The 19,180-nt window shown below is 40.1% G+C and overlaps 1 protein-coding gene across 1 annotated transcript; it reads right to left on the reverse strand.

Moving 5' to 3' along the window:
• Nucleotides 1-5,682: 5,682 nt before the first annotated feature.
• Nucleotides 5,683-18,498, reverse strand: LOC121910892 (sodium- and chloride-dependent betaine transporter-like). The gene is made up of 14 exons (XM_042432278.1): nt 18,381-18,498; nt 18,076-18,210; nt 17,537-17,677; nt 17,033-17,120; nt 16,612-16,744; nt 12,467-12,601; nt 12,273-12,376; nt 11,846-11,970; nt 10,942-11,054; nt 10,699-10,836; nt 9,111-9,213; nt 8,847-8,947; nt 8,220-8,398; nt 5,683-6,006 (listed from the first exon to the last, which is right to left on the reverse strand). Exons 1-14 carry the CDS (start codon nt 18,496-18,498, stop codon nt 5,946-5,948), a joined length of 1,674 nt encoding a protein of 557 aa, XP_042288212.1. The 3' UTR covers nt 5,683-5,945.
• Nucleotides 18,499-19,180: the final 682 nt, after the last annotated feature.

Raw genomic sequence — 19,180 nt, forward strand, 5'->3', positions numbered from 1 at the left:
ACTGACCAGGAATGCGTAGCAACTCTGCCTGATTCCGCGGTGAAGAGCGGGTCTTGTGGAGATGCGTGATGGGCTAGTCTCTGGTTTATGTAGGTTTGAATGGTTCTGAAGGCTCAGATATGAGTTTAAGTGAAGAGAAATGCAGGGCGAGAAAGGCCAAGCTGATCAGTTTGCTTTGCTTAAGGTTAAATATGAGGGTGTCTGGGAGTGGCGTCTTTGTCTCAGAAGAATGAATGGAAATATCAGACATTGTTGCATATCGCGATGGATTGTGGTTGGGAGAAGAGGCAGTGAATTTTGAGCAGCGCAGAAGGTTGTAGAATGTCTGTAGAAACATAGATTCTAAGACTTTGTCAGTGTTGGGAGGCAGGTAGCCTGTGCGGAGAATTCCGATGTAGTGGCTTAAGACAGGGTTCAGCCTTACTGACCTTTGGATAACATACTGAAGTGTGGAGCAAGGCTAGATGCGGTGCCCCTGAGGATTTCTTGTTTATTATGGTCAATGACGATGTAGTTGTATGAACGAGGATGACTAAGACCTCTCATGCCCCCAAAGAAGGGCTTCGATGATGACATGTTATGGTTCAGGGGAGGGAGGGTGGGGACAGTTGAAGTGGCCGAATGGAGGTGAACCACCTACGACTGCTGTAACCCTGAAAACAGAAGGAGGAGCTGAGTTGGAGTGCAGCCGTACGTCACGAGATCGGGCAATGCAGTTGTCACAGCTCTTGGGAGCGTCCAAACAGGTACAAGAAAATGGATGATTTGGCAGTCTGGATGGTTCTTCGGGGCTAATAGTAATTGGCGCTTTGGGATGTAGTGGTGTCATGAACCATGCTTGGTGGAGTTGTGAGGGCCACTGCGCCTGACATGGGCACCACTGCAGGAGAGATACAATGGCCATTGGAAGCGAGAAGAGAAGTGCATAGCCTGCAATAGACTTTAGTAGCCTGTGATAAAGACTTGAGACCGTCGAAGACCTAAGAAGCCTGTGGTATGAAGGGAGTCAAAGAAAGGGAGAACAAAGGGGGAGGGAGTCGAGTGTGAGGACTGAGTGCGAACCGTGGGATGACCATGTATGAGAAAACAGATGGTCTGGCTGGTTCTTCGGAGCTAACTGAAATGGAGTGGGTCAGAAGGAGGAAATTCCGTGGCTTGCTGATGGTATGAAAGTAGTGATGGGGTAAACAAAGCTGACTGAAACGCTGAATCGATAAAGAATGATTGCATTGAAGATGATTCATTGTGTTGAAGCATTTGAGATGGTTGGTTGACAGCGATGAAAAATGATGCCTCAAGATTCAAATAAAGGTTGAATGGAAGAAAAAGAAGCAGACGGAGTTGAGTGAGCCATATCAGCTGTGGCTGGAGGAAGCGAAGACAAAGGGATGCTGTTTTAATGGATAATATGGGAGGATAAAAGCCGGGATGATATAGGAGGAAACGATTGAGGGTCCGGAGGGAGGCATGGGGGATGAAGGGATGAGGGTTGAAAGGATGAAGGATGCAGGATGAAAGGGTGAGGGTTGAGGGATAAAAGGGGTGAGGGTCGAGGGATGAAGGGGTGAGGGCCGAGGGATGAAGGGATGGGGGATGAAGGGTTGAGGGTTGAGGGATGAAAGGGTGAGGGTCGAGGGATGAAGGGATGAGGGTCAAGGGATGAAGGGATGAGGGTCGAAGGATGAAGGGAGGAAGGGTGAGGGATGAAATGGTGAGGGTCGAAGGATGAAGGGTCGAGGGATGAGGGATGAAGGGATGCATGTGTGAATGTGGGCGGGAGGTAAGCATTTGTAATGCAAGTCTGTCACAGGTCGCTCGCAAACTGAGACAAGAGGGGAGAGGAACAGATAAGGTGTGCCTAAATACTCTGTTGTGTGGAAGTGGGATGTGTACAAGGCGTGGTCTTTGTTCCCGAACTTTGTTTATAAATCTATAAACTTCATTTGTAATGGAGGTGATGGAGGTTGGGAGTTTGGAGTGTAAAGTGGGAGGTATGGGATGCTGAATTCATGAATCAAGGCTGCAGAGGTAAAGATCAGCCCTTTAAGATTAACACAATACAATAAATCCACTACACCTGTGTCTTTACTCACAGCTGTGTGCATCTGTGCCAGTGATTCAGTGTGTACATGTGGACTTGTGCATACTTACCACTGAGTGTGTTACAGTCATGTTCCTCCTTTTCTCTGCTCTTATTAACCTGAAAATTACATACTTTAAATATTGAATGGAAACAGACACACAAGAGAGATAATGATACATGTGGAAGAAAGAAACAAGTCACATATCAGTGACTGAACCTGTAGAAACAGATGAAGGGAATAATGCAATGCAATAATTTGTTGTTAGGTATGGTGTGCCTGTGTTGTTGCCTACAGCAATATCAAGGCCAGTTCTGGGTCAGTTATACTTGAGATAAATTGTTTTACCTCTTCAACATGTACAGATTAAGATGTTTTCTCTGGTGATGTAGATTGATAGAAGATTTTACAAGTTCAGTATCAATTTAATTCCTTAACATGGTTCTAGTTTGAGCCTCTGTTTAATATGCTTGCAAATTAGTTTCAGACATAATTAGATATAAGATGAATATTGGGGGAAGACTACTATTGTGTGGTTTGTGCAGAGCAGTTAAAAACAAAATCAATACACACTACTGAAACATCTATAATGACAGCATTAGAGAAAAGATGATTTGACTTGACTGATTTTTATGTGTTAGCGATAAAGATATGAAATAAGATACTGAAGAAGTGAAGGAGACACACTTCAAGTTGTGAACAGCCTTGCTAGGAACTCTGTCTTTATTTCCCCTGAGTTGATTCCCCTGAGAGCTCTGATTTGAAACACCTGTCCTAGTCACTATAAACTTCAGTCAGGTGACTGTTGGGTTTTATGCTGAAGAAGCCAGTGAAACTTCAATCTTTGATCTGTGAACTTATCAAATAAGATAGTGACATGATCATGTGCCAGTTGGGATTTTTCACATATATTATTAAAAAAAACAATTATAATATTAGTAAAAATACAGGGGTGAATGAGATCTGCTCATAGTAGTTTAAAAATGTATCTAGAGGCATTGCTGATTGTTGACTGAAATGTGAATTGTTATCCCATATGGATCCGCAATCCTGCTCAAGACTGGGGTTAATTATCAACACTGCTTGGCTTTTGAAAGGGTGAACTCAACCATGATGCAATCTTTTCACATGTGAGCTGTTACCTGTACCTTTTACGTGACATAATAACACGATTACATTAACTTACACCTAATAATTTCCCCCCAAAATCAAATCAAGAATGTACAGCCATACTAAGAGCTCTGCAAGGTTGTAATCATGCACAGCAGTGCTTTCAGCTAAGTACAAATGTCAGCATGCTAACATGCTCATAATGGCAATACTAACCTTCTAATGTTTAGCAGGTATAATGTTTACCATGTTCACCATTTTAGTTCCAGTTTGGAAAGCGATCCTAGTTAAAGTCCCCCTCCCCTCAAAAGTGTGTTTTTCTTCTTGTTCCTTCAGTTGGATGTTTGACTTTCACTGTGCAGAGTTTGACACTAGAAGGCTGTTTTCATGTTCATCTGTTGAAAGTTTCTCTGTGCTCAGTGAAAATCTGGGTGAAATTATGAGCATGATTTGTGACATCACGACTAGTCTGGAATATATGTGCAAATTTTCATCTTAGTCCATCCAAAGGTTGTTGAGATATTTCAGTGTGGATCAAAGAAGTGGACTAATGACCACCAGAGCAACACCACTAGCATGGCTAAAATCTGCAGTGACCAAGATGACATTGAAACACTAATCTTATTGGTGTACCCACAGATTGCATACAGGGGGTAGACAAAACACAAAATGCTAAATAACATTTGAGAAACACATGACAGAGTATCAAAGTCTTGCGTAAATGGTGATGAAACATATTTATTCTTGACCAATATTCCATCATGAATGACTAAGCATGGGCTGTACCCATGGTCAATATCCTATGCTGCAGTTGCACAAACACACCTCTTCAATCAACACTCCAACCACCGTAGTGATTGTTGATTGATGTTGTAGTAAGGCACTTACCATAGTTTAAGAGGTACATTATATAAAGAGGTACAGTATATAGCACTATACAGGGTGTACACATTCCAAACATGATATTTAGTTACAAAGATACTGCATCACTACACAGGGCAGTGAATGTTTAAAAAACATAGCCAGTGAATGCTTTGAAATACAAAATGAGCTAATGTATCATGCACAATGAAACAACATAACATTTTTATCAACAGTTTGCTCGAGTTACAAAAACAGGAGAGAAATGATTAAAAACACACACACACACACACATACAGAATGCAACATGTCAGATAGTGACAAACTGACATTTTTGATCTTAGCATGTGTAAGCTTTAAATGTTCATATACTGTGTCTCAGAATAGATTTAGAATCCTTACACAAGCCTGGAGCAACAAATAAAATCCATATTTACCAAATGAGACGATTTCATTGTCCCTGCAAAATAATAATATTATAAAATATTATTTTGCAGTAAAAGTTGAAGCTATAATATGTAACTATTCCGTATTAAAATGTCGACAACTAGACCTATGTTAGATATTTTGGTGGGTTGTGATAATCATCTTGTGCGCATGCGTCTGCATTGTGGTTGTCCGCCACAATGGCATCTACCAAAGTGTATACGCATACAAGATAATATGTTGGCGTTGTGATTGTCTGCCAGAAACTGTCATAAATTGACTTTGATTCAGTTTTTAGCCACATTTTTTACAATAAACTTTTTAGGTCTTGGTCGTTTTTATGTATATCTTTTAAACGGATGAAGGATTTTAGTCATTGGACGTCTGGATCTTAAGTTATCAGAGAAACAAGCGGAGCAAACGTTAGCAGCAGCTCAGCTAGCAGCCCCTCCGGACGTCCTGTGTCAGCCGAATAGCGTTGGAGAAGAACTGATTTTTTACGTGAAACTGCATTATTCAGTGTTTTTACCATTTTTAATTGCCATGTACGTTTGTTCTGGAGAGGAGGAGGCCTCTACAGATAATTTGGCTCCCAGTAAAAACCTCCTGAACGTCTGGATCTTAAGTTGTCAGAGACACAAGCTAAACAAACGTTAGCAGCAGCTCAGCTAGCAGCCCAGCTAGCAGCCCCTCTGGACATCCTGTGTCCGCCGAACAGCATCGGAGAAACGCTGATTTTTAACGTGAAACTGTTTTATTTACTGTTTTTACCGGTTTTAATCACCAGGTTTGTTTGTTCTGTAGAGGAGGAGAACTCTCATTTACGCTCCTTGTAAAACCTCCTGAACGATGAACACTGAAGGAATCCTAACCAGATGAAGCTGGTTCTTTAACAATGAAGACAACAACTCCCATGATCCCACACTACTTCGCAATGTCATCAAACTCCATCTTTTGTTATTGTTTTGATTGAGAGATCCCTAGCAGCAGAAATTACATATTGTGTGTTTAAATATTATTTTGCTGTGAAAGTTAAACCAACAACTGTGTAACGGTGACGAGGACGGGCCCCATATTTGTCAGACTAAGAGTGAAATTTTGGGCTAAGATGGAAGATAAAAGTAAAATTTCTCCACTTTTATTCCTACTCATAAACTAAAGCTGTTTATCACATTTCTAGAGAACTCCAGCGGTCTCAGAAGTAGGTTCAGAGTAGCCTGTCAGGGTTTCAGATGTAGTACAGAGACAGAGGTGGGAATGAACCCTCTGAGACATGTTTTGGAATGATTTTACAATATAGAATTGTTCATGATAAATAATATTTTATTTGAAGCAATATGAGTATTTGAGAATAGAGTAGTTAGCGGCAGCTTCTTTCTTGTCAATTGTTATCTTCAAATGCACATTTTATATAGTAGGTTCAGTTGCCCCTTCATGTACTAGATGACCCTTGTTGTTTGTTTTCTCTTATGAACCTCCTCTACCAACAGCAGACTTTCCTCCCTGCCTCAATTTGATTTTCAACTGGCTCTTCAGAGCATTCTTATGACTCTTATGACATTTGATAAATACAGGCCCAGAGTACCACAGACTAATTTATAGTACACCTCTCAGCTGGACAACTCACTCAGTTTATGTTCACTGAGTGAGTTCCCCAGTGTGGGACAGAGGTTTGAGCTCTGTGTTTGGTGGGGTGCCATTGGCTCCAAGTGCAGGAAGATATTTTTGATCCAAGAGGAGGTCGTCCACAGGCTGGCAGAGTAAAATGAAACGCTGAGGAAAAAAGAGATACAAGAGTGAGCTGAAATTCACCAAGTGGGAGAAGATAAGCAGTCTTAATTACTTTGTGCATACCAGAAGTAAATTGTCTTTATTTGCAACTATTTCCCTGCATGTCTGTGTGAACGACTGTATGCTGACAGTGTACAGTAACATTATCATGTTCTTTCAAACAGTTTAGCATGTGATAATTTTTTTGCTTTTGATATGTAACTTTAGTTATTACAATTGTCTTCTGTTTTCTTTTTTTAGTAAGATGCACTGGACTGACATGGCTATGTTCACAAACATGATGACAGTACAAGTTAATTGAATTGAAGTGAATTCTACCTTGAATCAGAAAAATGTTCTTTGTGTAAAACAGGAGAGAAAATTTTTACCAACAATGAAATAAATGTAAAAAAACTATACAACCAACCAGCAATAATCTGATTACCGTTAATATTTATATGTCTGCCTTGTGTGTGTATGTGTGCAGTCATTTTCTTTAGCGTCTTTTTTTTTTCATGTCAAGTAGTCTCCAGTCTCCTAGGCTCCTCTCCATTTCCCGGTCGGTCTTATCGGTGGTCCTGATTGGAGTGGCCCCTGTTGTGTGTTGATATCTCTTGTGAGACTTGTACGAAGCGCCCGCTGTTTAAATGTGCTTCTCGTTGATGTAGACGTCAGTTGTTGTGAAACTAGTATGAGGTACCTGCTTGTTTCTTGGGGACTGGGCCAGGTGTAGTTCTATGTGCCACTGATTACTCACACTTTCCTTAGTTGTTTCTTTGCTAGCCTCATCAGGAGCAGGGGTGCTGTTCTTATTGTGTTTATGTTTTCTAAACCACTGAAGACTAGGGCTAGAGAGTGAGGTATTATTTTTATTGTTTTCTTTGTGTTATTTAGTTTTAGCTCTGATTTAGGAGTCCTCTTTTGGTTATATTGATTTTTTTTTTATTTGAACAGCATCCACAGGCCCCTCTTCCTCGGTCAGTTGTTTGCCTCTTGTGTATGTGTTTTCTTTAAATTACCTGCCTTCCCAGTAATAAGTAAATGTTTAACCAAAAACATATGGTTTTATTTTGCTTCTCTTTCAGTTAGTGAGCTGGGTTGTAACAATGTGGATTAAAGGATAAGGCTGGCAATGTTTTATATTTTTGTTACTGTCAACAAATCCCTTGATAAGACCCAAACCAGCAATGAATCAGTGCATCTCTCAAAACCTTCTACAACCTTTCTGTGACATTCTGCCCCAAACCCACTGATACCCACTAAATACATAAATCTTTAAAAACAGCACACAGAAATATAATTTGGTTTTGATCTTTTCATGGAATTTGCTGACAAACCTATCACCAGACTTATCCTTTAAGCAAGGAATACTTCCTACATTACAGAAATATAATTTGGTTTTGGTCTTTTCATGGAATTTGCTGACAAATCTAACATATCACCAGACTTATCCTTTAAGCAAGGAATACTTCCTACATTCAAAAGTGAAAAGTTCAAATGTCCCTCTAGTAATATCATCCTAGGGGTGTTTTTTGCAAACGGGAAGATATTCTGAGAAATCCTGCTGAGAAATCTTGGATAAAGGCCAGGAATCTTATTGTATACAAGGCCAAGCCGGACTGTAGAACAAGCCCTACACATACCCAGAATCAAACAGTCTTCTGTCCAGTTGTGACAGCCAAGATTTGAATGAAGCCAACACAAATACCTTCAGCTGTGTCATTCATCCAGCCCACAGAACTCTTTATGAATGGTGGAGAACTTACCCAAATGCCATCTTAACAAATCTAAACATGATTTATAAAAATCCGGTTTACTCAGTGAATGTACGATTTCTCACATCAGCACAGAGTATGATTTGAACTGCAAACAAGCACAAAATGATCTACTTCAGCAAGTCATTGGCTAAATGCTGAGCTTTCTAGTTTACCAATCTAACTCTCTACTTTTTTCAATACAGGGAGAAACAACACGCTCACCTGTCGAAGAGTGCCTTTTCCCTGCATCATTTTATATAACACAAACAGCGGGATGAGGGAGAGGGAGACAGTGGCAATGAACCAGCCCATGATGTTGGCCCAGAGTGGATAAACATAAGTGTTGCTGAACTTCAACGGGGAGTATTTGACCAAAGAGAAGATGAAGGTACCCTGTGATGAGAGGAGACAAAGTGGATCAATATTTAATGTTACAGTCTGCAGATACAGAACCACTGGAAGGGAATATAAATAGAATATAAATATAACTTGAATATTAACTTGTGATGGCAGCAGTTGAGGTTGGGAGTTTGGGTTGTAATTTTGTGGGATTGCAAGTTAACCTCAAGAGTCAAAGGGGGTAGAGGTGAAGATGAGTGCTATACTGTTATCACAACACAGTAAATCCACTATCTATGTGTTTGTTTACAGCTGTGTACATCTGTGCCTGTGATTCATCTGCACATACAGTAATCCTCACTGGGTTGGTCCACCTTTTCTCTTATGAATGTACACATTAGATATTAATACATCAGACAGAAACAGACACCAGAGAGATAGTGACACATGTGAAAGAGATGAATAAGTCACATGACAGTGAATTCAATTACTGGATCCTTACAAAACAGATGAAGGGAGTGATGTAACGCCAGCAGTACATCATCAACGGGTGTGGACGATAACCGATCATGTCTGTGATGTTGCCACAGAAACGGTCAGCACCTTTAAGGAAAAGGAAAGATATTAAAAATTTGAGATGAAGTGTTTTCAAGTTTTTTGAGAATATTTGTAACTCAAGTGTCTCATTGTCTGAAAAAAGAGCTGTGTCTGTTTTGTTAACAGGGACGTAGTCTTTACTTGGTTAGTGTTATTGTCTGTGACTTACCATACACCCAGGCAATGCTGACAGACTCGCAGAGGGAGAGCAAGAGTACGGTGGTGCCGCTGCAGACATGATGGTCCAACAGCTGGAGCAGGTACATCCCTCCCTAACAAGGAGAGTAATAACAATTATTACAATTATAAGACCAAGACTTTGTTTTTTGGATCAATTCCCCCCCCCCCCCCCGATAAACAGCCATGATCATATTACCCTTTTTATGTAGTAATGGCATTAATCAGCAATAGCACATTATGTACAAAGGTTTGATTACAAAAGATAGCAGCTAATCCTCTAATCTAATCCTCCATTTAAAATGGTGCATTTAGCAATGGCGTCAATCCAGACTAAGTTGGATCAATGTGTATTTTTATTGTTTAATGTGAGCAGAAAATACCTGTTACACTTGTCTGAGATGACAGCTCTGCAACTTGTTTTTGTTAATGATTCATGTAGTTTAATTATGCCTTTGGCTTTTGTACTAAAGATTCAGATTTCTAAAGTGTGAGAATGTAATTTGTGTTACACTTTAATGGAAAACTGGCAAGAATCCTGCTTGAGGATTAGGTAGGCTCTCCTTCATGCCCTCTAGGAGAACAACAGAAGAAGGTTGGAATGTATCTGAGGCCAATTTTTTTTTGTGGTGTGCATTAGCTTGTGTGCTTCTGCTGGCAGAAACATGTTTTCCTGTTCTTAATGTCTTAAGACTTACCGCTACTGAAAGTACACTATTCATTGTGTTTGGCCAAGAAACTGATGTCTGATGTTGACTCACCTCAGTGAACAAAAAGAGCTTAACATGTAAAACATGCTTGTCTTCATGTGATTGAATGAGGCCAGGAACCTGTCAATTAGGCAGTACTGCAATTTGTTTTGGTCAATATCCCAGTCTAATCAAATCGATCAATAAAGCCTTTAATTTCACAGTTGTCTTGTGGACTGTGACTGTGCATTCAGACTGCAACTGAAATAGAGTCATTAAAAGTTTTATGGGTCTCTACAATTTTTATTCAAAAGATCCAGGATCCAAAATCTCTTCAAAATGTTTAAACTTGTTTAAGTTTAAACTTAAGTTCAAACTAATTTAAACTTAAAATGAAATTAAGAGAAATGTATTATTTAAATATACTTTGTAACATTGTAGCTACAGAACACTGGAGTCATGCTAACAGAAACGGCTGCTGTTTTCACAATGAGAGAAATTGCAACATTTAGCAGTTTAAATTTTCTATTCAACTTGAGCTGGATACTTAAAGGAATCAAGAAATGAAAATATTTAGGAAAAAAAAATACAGATTTATAGGAACAGCTCAGCATTTCAGCATTTAATTTTTAGGTCAGTACAGAAGATTGATACCTGTTTTATAAACTGTTTCCCTCCTTTTACAGTCATTGTGTTAAAATAAGCTAACCAGCTGCTTGTCCAGCTTCAAATTGAATGGACAGTCTTTAGAGTGGGATAGTGAATTAAACATATTTCCCCAAATGCTGAACAATTCCTTTTACAATAATACAGCACAATAATAAAATAATACATTCCTATAATTATTCCAAGAAGGGATTTTGCTAACTGCTCAGTGTGTACTGTACGAACCTCGGTGACCAGGGAGAGTCCCAGCACACAGCAGGTGCAACAGATAACCAGTAGAACCAGCTCACGTCTGAAGCCTTGACGCAGGTAAATTGGAAACAGATCAACCAGTGACGTCATCAGACACTCCAGACCAACAAACTGGAAGAAGCAAGTAGGAGGAAGGTGAGTCGGGACAGTAAAATATTTTGTGCCATTTATACATTCAATCATTAATTTATTCATTCAGAGGGGGTTTACTGGTACCTGACTGTCCAAGCCAAGCAGAATGATCATGATGAAAAAACACACCGACCACACCTGAGGCATGGGCATCATGGCTACAGCACGTGGGTAAACAATGAATGCTAAACCTGGACCTAAAAAACAAACAAGTAGAGTAGTGGAGTAAAATGTACAGTGTGGTAAAACATAAAGTATAGGCAACAAACAAAGATGTCACTTCTGTGTCCATAAAACTGATTGATTGTCAGTTTTCTGTCACAGTCATATGAAAAGAGGAAATGATTGAAATGTTTGAACACAATCACCATTATATACTGTATCTGCAGGGATTTTACAGTGTTGTTGGTCAATTACTTCCTCTAGTGCTGATGGCCTTAAAAATTCACTTACTGGCTAGTTGTAGACATTTGAAGCTTTTGGTTTTTGGGGGGTTATTTCAGCTGCTAAGACATGTTAGAGGCACCTGAGACTTGTTGAGGCACTAGCTCTGATTGCTAAAAAAAAAAAGTCAATGCAACTCAGAAATTACTTAATGATTTCTAAAATGTAGATCGTGATTGATGTCAACCGTGACTTTTTTTTGTCTTCAGATCTGTATTCCTACTGCTTGCTGGTTAGCAGTAATCATGCTCACGTGAACTGAGCTGCATGCTTCAAGTTAAAAGTAAAATATCAAAAGAAAACAAGTGACAGAAGAAGGTATTAGGTCTGCCAGAAAGCCTCTTAGGCTGGAAAGATGAAGGGATAAGGATGAAGAAACATCACATGATTTGGCACAGTTTCCACAAAGAGTGCAGTATTAGTGTCTATGCAGGGTGCTGGATCTTACTATTATACCATAAACTCTCCCAACAAGCCTCACAGGAAGTGTAAGTTTGTCACTCTAATGCTCACTAAAGTTGAACTTAACAGGATCAGTACTTGCCTGATTGGGCAACCTCAGAAATATCCACTCCTTGTTCGTAGGTCATGAAACCCAAAACAGAGAAAATGGCGAAGCCTGCCACAATGCTGGTGGCACTGTTCAGCAAACACAAGTAGAAACAGTCCCTGAAAGAAAAATGAATCCAATTCTAGAAATGTGTAAGCAGTTTAGGAGAGGATGGAGAGGATACAAAGTGTTGTAGAAGTGAATGCTCATTATATTTGCTAGGAGAAGAATTTGCATTATACAGAAACATAATAGAAGTATTAACTCCATGGGTTAACCGCATTGTGTCCACACACAGCAACAATCTAAGGCTGCAGAGATATTGTGTAAAAAACAAAAAAAACATTTTCCTTTAAGTATCCAGCTCAAGTTAAAATTAATATCCAGCAGGATAGCTTTGACAGATTAGCACTGCGCTTACTTGTAACAATCATTGTTGTAAGTGTTGTAACTCCCAAGGGAGGTTAGGAACCCAAGAGAAATGGCATAAGAGAAGAAGATCTGAGTGCCAGCATCCATCCACACCTGAAAATGTCAAAGAAATACATGCATGTGTATGTTCATGTGTAGAGAAAATAATGTAGAGGTTCAAGTGTAGAGACTTTGTGTTTTTACCTGGGGATCTGAAAGGCGAGAGAGGTCAGGGTAGAGGTAGTAAATGATCCCCTTCATTGCCCCTGGTAGGGTGACACCACGCACGAGCAAAACCAACAGCATGATGAAGGGGAAGGTCGCTGTAAAGAAGGCTGCCTGAAATCAAAGAGGAAACAGAGAAAGTCAGAGGAATTTTGCAGATTACTGTGGACCATCGGTTAATTTTCAAAAATCAAATCTACTCTTTTGCTCATTTTTATGCCAAGTTCCAATTTTCATCCATTTAATCTTCCTGGAAAGCATTCTACAGTGATTACATGAAGAAAGGACCTTTTTTACTCGTGAGGACACTTAATGACATAATGCAGAGGGAGCCGAAGGAAACCTCCATCTTACAATCACAAATAAAACAACTGTGACTATTGCCAATACTAACTTTCGGTCTGGGACTGAAACACTTTTAGTTACACTATAGCTAGAGCAAATAGGTGAATATAACAGCCATTGGATGATAATAAAAATCAGAATCAGAATCTGTTAATTAGCCAAGTATGCAAGCATATAAAGAATGTGTCTTGGCGTTTGCTCCCCAAAACAGTTCTGCTGCAGGTTCAACAGACCCCTCTGCCCCATTCCACCTCCACTCCTTCCCATACCTCCTTTGGTCCCCTACCCCCTCCGAAAGACTCATCCTGTCCCATCTAAATTCAATGACTTTAGCTTTTAACACAATTTAACACAATTGTGCCAGATGTCCTCCACACCAAACTCTCCCAGCTGACTGCGTGAGCCTCTCTTGTCTGTGGATCACTATCTTCTTGACAGACAGGAACCAATGTGTGAGGGTGGGAAAGCACATGTCCACCCCTCTGACCATCAGCACTGGAGCAACACAGGGTTGCGTGCTCTCCCCTGTCCTCTACTGTCTGTATACAAATGACTGCGCCTCCACAAGCTCTTCCATAAAGCTCCTCAAGTTCACAGATGACACAACCATCAATGGTCTGATCCAGGATGGGAACGTGGCATGGCTAACATCCTGGTGCAGCTATAAAAGCCTGGAGCTAAAAATGCTCAAGACCTTACCATCAATAACAAAACAGTAGCAGCCGTGGAGTCATTTAAGTTACTTTGCACCACTATATACAAGGATCTTAAATGGGACACCAACATAAGCTGCATAACCAAGAAGGTCCAACAGAGGATGTTCTTCCTGAGGCAGCTGAAGAAGCTCAACCTGCCACAGGCAGTGTTGATCCAGTTCTACACTGCCATTGTCGAGTCCATCCTCACATCATCCATCACTGTTTGGTACAGTGCAGCAACCAAACAGGACATTCAGGCTGCAGCGCATTATTCACTCAGTCGAGAAGATCCTCGGCTTCAAACTGCCCCCCATTGATCAGCTGTACTCCACCAGGGCCAGGTGGTGTGGAAGCAAGATCATCTCCGACCCATCCCACCCTCAACACAGACTCTTTGAACTTCTACCCTCAGGAAAAAGACTGAGATCCATAAAAACCTCCACCAGCAGAAACAGGAACAACTTCTTTCCAGAAGCTACTATTATCAAACTGGACTTTACATTTCACATCCCTCATTTAATCCCTACACTTGTCATCTTCATATATTTCATCAAACTGGACTTAACATTGTTCATTGCATTCAACCTACATTGTTACAAAATTAAATTATTTATTGCACATGTCAAATTTTTGCACTTGTCACCTGCATATATTTCACACACTTAATTTCTTTGTTTTATAACCCATTTGAAAACTATTTTATTCCATTCTGTAAATAGATTTACATTTTTTAAATTTAATTCTAATATTACTTTGTTTATTGAATTATTTATTATTACCCTACTTTTGCTTTGCTTTACTTTCTATTGTTTTGTATTGTTGTATGTTTGGCTAAAAACAGGTTCTGATTCTGATTCTGATCAGCACTCTAGACGGCTGCTGTCTTGAGTGGCTGTTTTGCAACTCAAAATATCAGATCTGATCTAAATACCTGCAGCTTAAAGGTTCTATATGTAGAATTGTGAAGCAATTCATATGTATTAGTTGTTTTTTATTGCTAATGAGTGAACAGGTAGTAATGTAACATAAAAATTTTCTATGCAAATCCAGTGGAAGTGACGTTTTTGAGCGCTCCTGAGTGCCTTGCCTCTCTCCCACTAACGTCAACAAACGACCAGCATAATGACACAACAACACAACAAAAACGGTGCTATCCTACTAGAAACACCCTGCAGATATTAACTCTCCAGCTAATGAAACAGCTAGCTGCCTCCGTCAACCACAACACATTTAACAATTAAACATCCCCGCAATGACAAGTCACCCACTCCTGAGCACACACACAGCTAAAGCAACATTATTTCCTCAACAAAGGAGCAGAAAACAAGCTCCAGAGTGATAGCAGAACATAGCTTACCCCTTTTGTTTTTCCTGTTAGTAGTCCAAAGGTCGTAATAAGCACATATTTCACGACAAAACCACAGCATGTTGCTGCCTGGCCACAGCATGTTGCTCCCTGATCACAGCATGTTGCTCCCTGACCACAGCGCGTTGCTGCCTAGCTCACTGAGCCACAAACTGGCGGTTTGTGGGTCAGGTCAGGTTTGAGTGGTTGATTAACGCATATTTGTGCAAGTTGGGTGTTGCAGATTGGCTCTCACCAGCCAGCAGCCACAGCACAGCAGGAGCCTCTGTGTGTTTGTGTGTGAGTGTGCGAGGCAAGCACAAGTAGGGGGAAGGGGGCTGACTGACTGGGAGTGAGAGATGCTTTGCTGAAACATGGTATAAAACACAAAGTTCGAGATCTTTTATGTAATTATGAGAAGTGTAAACGAGGAAAAAGACATCACCTGCAATAGTCTTGTGCCGCTAGCATGCACGAGCACCAGGATGTTGACTGCAGCTCATTTAACAGCCACAGATGTCACTAATGAGAAGGAATTTCTGATTCCTACAGATAGGACCTATAAGACCAAAACCTAGCTGGTATGGTACCATTCGTCATATGGTTCTTATCCAAGGAATATGGTTAGCAAGCAATTCTGATGATCATATCTGACAATTTCTTAACTGTGTTCTGAGGTACATGCTATTTTAGGATTACCTGCAATCTTCGAATGCTGTTTTGGCTAAATATATTCAGTTTGACAATTTTCTTTATTGGTTGTAACTCTTATATTAACTGCAGAGCCGAAACATGATATGATCAACCACAAACCATGAATTGCAGAATCTCTCCCAAACAATGCCAGCCTTTATTCATTTTGTGGATCTATAATAACTTTGAAGTGTGGGCCCAGATGACATCAGCTCGAACTTGAAGTGTTTTGGAGTGAAACCTGAATGTGCATGGTAGGGTGTTGCTCCCAAAGCATTGGAGCCATGTAAATTTCTACAGTGATGAAATTTGAAATTAATGGAAAATACATTCATTCTTTCCAAGACACTTACGTCAAGGAACTAACTATTTATTTCAGATTGTCAGATCTAGCAGGAAAGACTCTTTAAAGGAACTCTCAAAAACAAACTATTCCTCTTCAGAGTTAAGACATACTGTATCTACAAATGTTCATTAAAATTTGATTTCAACCATGTGAAAAAGTGGATAATGTAATATCTTTTTGCATATAATGTAATGCATTTGGGGTGCATTCTAAATATTTATTGAAGAAATGTTTTATACATTTTTCAACTTTGTGTACTACAACAATGACAAACATCCCAACAATTGTGGATTTTGTACACCAAAAGCTTTGGCAGTGTCCATATGGCCCACCACTGCAGAGACCTGGGTTTAGTTTCTGGGAGCAGGGTCTCAAACTTGGCCAGACATTGTAACCAACACAACTAGCATGGTAATTGGTAAGAAGCCAGTGAGGGATAATGCTCTGGTTTTTTTGCCCCAGGGACCCAAATTCTTTGGGGGAATTGTGAGCTAATGTTAAAAAGTTTCCTTTTTTTCTAAATATATTTACAGTTGTATAAGCAGTTTGTATCTACAATAAATGCCTTGTCTGGAGGAGTGTGAACCGAATGCATAGATGTCCGACTTAATCAAAAAATTTTCATCAGCATTTTGGGGATATTTTTATACAACAGGTAAAACATTCATGAATTCCATTCAGTGTTAAATCAGCTAACCTTTCCTGTGGACTTGATACCCTTCCAAACACAAAAGTAGCAGATGACCCAGGTTAGGATGAGACACAAGACCAGTTCCCACCTCAAGCTGCCCACCTCCTCGATACCACCAGATATTTTCAGAACTCTGCGCCTGGACAGAGGAGGGGAGCAATGGTGGAGGGAGACCAAAATGAATTATGGGTGAAAGTGAAAAAAACTGACTTATAGTCAGAAAGGAAAACAGGGAGTCAAAGAGTGACAGGGAGGGAGACACTAGCTAAAACAATGGGTGGGTGAGAGAGGAGGAGAGGAAGAGAGGATCTGGTGTGACACGAAGTGTTGTGAAAAGAAAAGGGAGCGGGAGAGAGAAAAAGAGAGGGCGGGGATTGAAAGAAAAATTAGCATTCAGTTTAACTTTTTAGAGTTGACTAGTGCTTACTGCCAGAACTCCACAACAGGAAGAGTAGTGTTCACTCTGGATGTTATGCTGTGGCTCATATTCGGATGGCTTAAGTCCAAGCATGAGTCTAATGCAAGAAGATAAAATACTGGGAATGAAAAAAAGCTCATTGTCAAAGTAAATGTTGTACTACGTGGATATCATATATTACAAGTATTAGAAACTATTTAAAACATGCTTTGTTGCATCCCTCAGATATATTAACATGCAAATTATCAGCAAAAACAAAGACTAACTGATCTATATTCTGTCTTTCTTTCTATTTCATATCATCTCAAGAGTTACACATAAAATCCCCAGCATTGGTCATAACACCCACAGGTTTTTCAACAATATTGCAGTGAAACTACAGTGATCAACTCCATACTTACTACATCTCAGCTAAAAGGGAAACTCGTCATGCTCACTTCTGGCTATTTTATTAACAACACTTTACATCTACAGGCTTCTGAAATCCTCACCAAAAGCTGCAGGACTGCCTACCTGTGTTCCAGTAGTTTCCACATGTGGCCCAAGGCAAATCCGCACTAAAGGATGAGAACAGGTAAAAGAATGCCCATGCAATGATGATAATATAGGAGGTGGCACTGAACGCAATGATTAAATGACTGGCATAGCCCAAGCCTGCAAAAGAAGAAGAAGAAGAAGAAGAAGAAGACAGACAGACAGACAGAGAGAGAGAGAGAGAGAGAGAGAGAGAATAAAAATACAAGATGAGTGAAGGCCATATTAGGCGAAGATATTATTTTGTTGATGCACTTGCAAGACTGTTTGTTGAGTAAAGAGTGTCCTGTGCAAAAGTGGGTTATTTGGAACATTATCATTATGCTGTGATTTTAAAAAGTACGAGATATCTGCTCCTAACCAATCGGATGACAAACGGCGATATGGTCAGAAGGATAGATTCCGTGCGTAATTACGCACAAAGTGTCTGGTGAAACAGACAAGTATGACGACGCATTAAGTATGTTATCATTAATATTTTCAAAAGAAGTTAAAGGCAAATGAGCCATTTTATGTACCTTGAAAAAGAGGGCAAATCTTTCTCCAGCACGTAATTCCTCCCTGGCTGGTGTACTGTCCTAAAGCAGTTTCAAGGAAGAATAAGGGGATCCCGCAGGTAAACATAAACAAGATGTATGGGATGAAGAACACACCTGCAAGAAAAAGAGGAATTTACTTCTAAATGCTCAAAAAAAAAAAAAAACGATATTGTACAGATAAAAAAAATTTAAAAATCCCTGTAACTGTCTTAGAGGATCATTTCAGAAACATGCGCTTGACAAACTGAAAACAACAATTTCAATTTTTGTGGAAAGTCACTGACCTCCGCCGTTTCTGTAGCACAGGTAGGGGAACCTCCATACGTTCCCAGGTCCGATGATCGCACCCATCACTGTCAGGATGAATTCGGCTTTGGTCCCCCAGTATCCCCGTCCCTCCATCTCTTTAGGCTTCTGAGGGTATCCGTTTGGCACAGAAACTGTGTAGGTGCCATTCTTTCCGTTCACAACCATTTCCTCTCTTCAAATCACTTAAACCTACAGTTTCAGAAAAACACTTTTTTTTTATAAATGCAACTGTAATCTGCATCCACATAAGATTGAGTGCGCACTGATCACGACCTCAAACACTTGTGTTTCAATCCTCAAGTTGAGGATGTGTTGAGAATTGCCGTAAGCAAAGTGTAGATGATAGCAGCAGTGATAGCAGCTCTGATAGTCTTGTTACTGAGAATGATGTTGGTAACTATTTAAGTTGTGGATGCGTGTGATGGAGGGGCTGGGGGAGTGTGTCATTGAGTTAAAGAGGCTTGGAGACAGAGCATGAGGGGCGGTACAGATCGTCTGTTCCACCTTAATTCATCAGACACCTAAGCGAAACAATAATGTCTGGTGGAATCAAGGACTTAATTGTGCAAAATAACCCAGTGTTTTGTTATGTGTTTGCATGTGTGTACACATATGGACACAAAGGAAGTCATATGTTTCATTCTCACGAGTGGCAGCACGCGCCACTCACTGGAGGAACGCGCACACAAAACGTGATCTGCAGCCTTAAACCAGAAAAGGCAACATCTGTAACAGATTAAACAGTAGGTCGGCTCCCGTCACTTGTGAATGGAAA

Source organism: Thunnus maccoyii, chromosome 13 (assembly GCF_910596095.1).
Source record: "Thunnus maccoyii chromosome 13, fThuMac1.1, whole genome shotgun sequence".
In the NCBI taxonomy this organism is placed as follows: Eukaryota; Metazoa; Chordata; class Actinopteri; order Scombriformes; family Scombridae; genus Thunnus; species Thunnus maccoyii.

Coding starts and splice junctions, on each gene's coding strand:
- LOC121910892 (XM_042432278.1), bottom strand. CDS start 18,498: ATGGAGGGACGGGGATACTGGGGGACCAAAGCCGAATTCATCCTGACA. Junction 11,055..11,845: donor TTCTGAGGTTGCCCAATCAG/GCAAGTACTGAT, acceptor TTTGTTTTTTAG/GTCCAGGTTTAGCATTCATT. Junction 8,399..8,846: donor TCACTCCCTTCATCTGTTTT/GTAAGGATCCAG, acceptor CTCTCATCACAG/GGTACCTTCATCTTCTCTTT.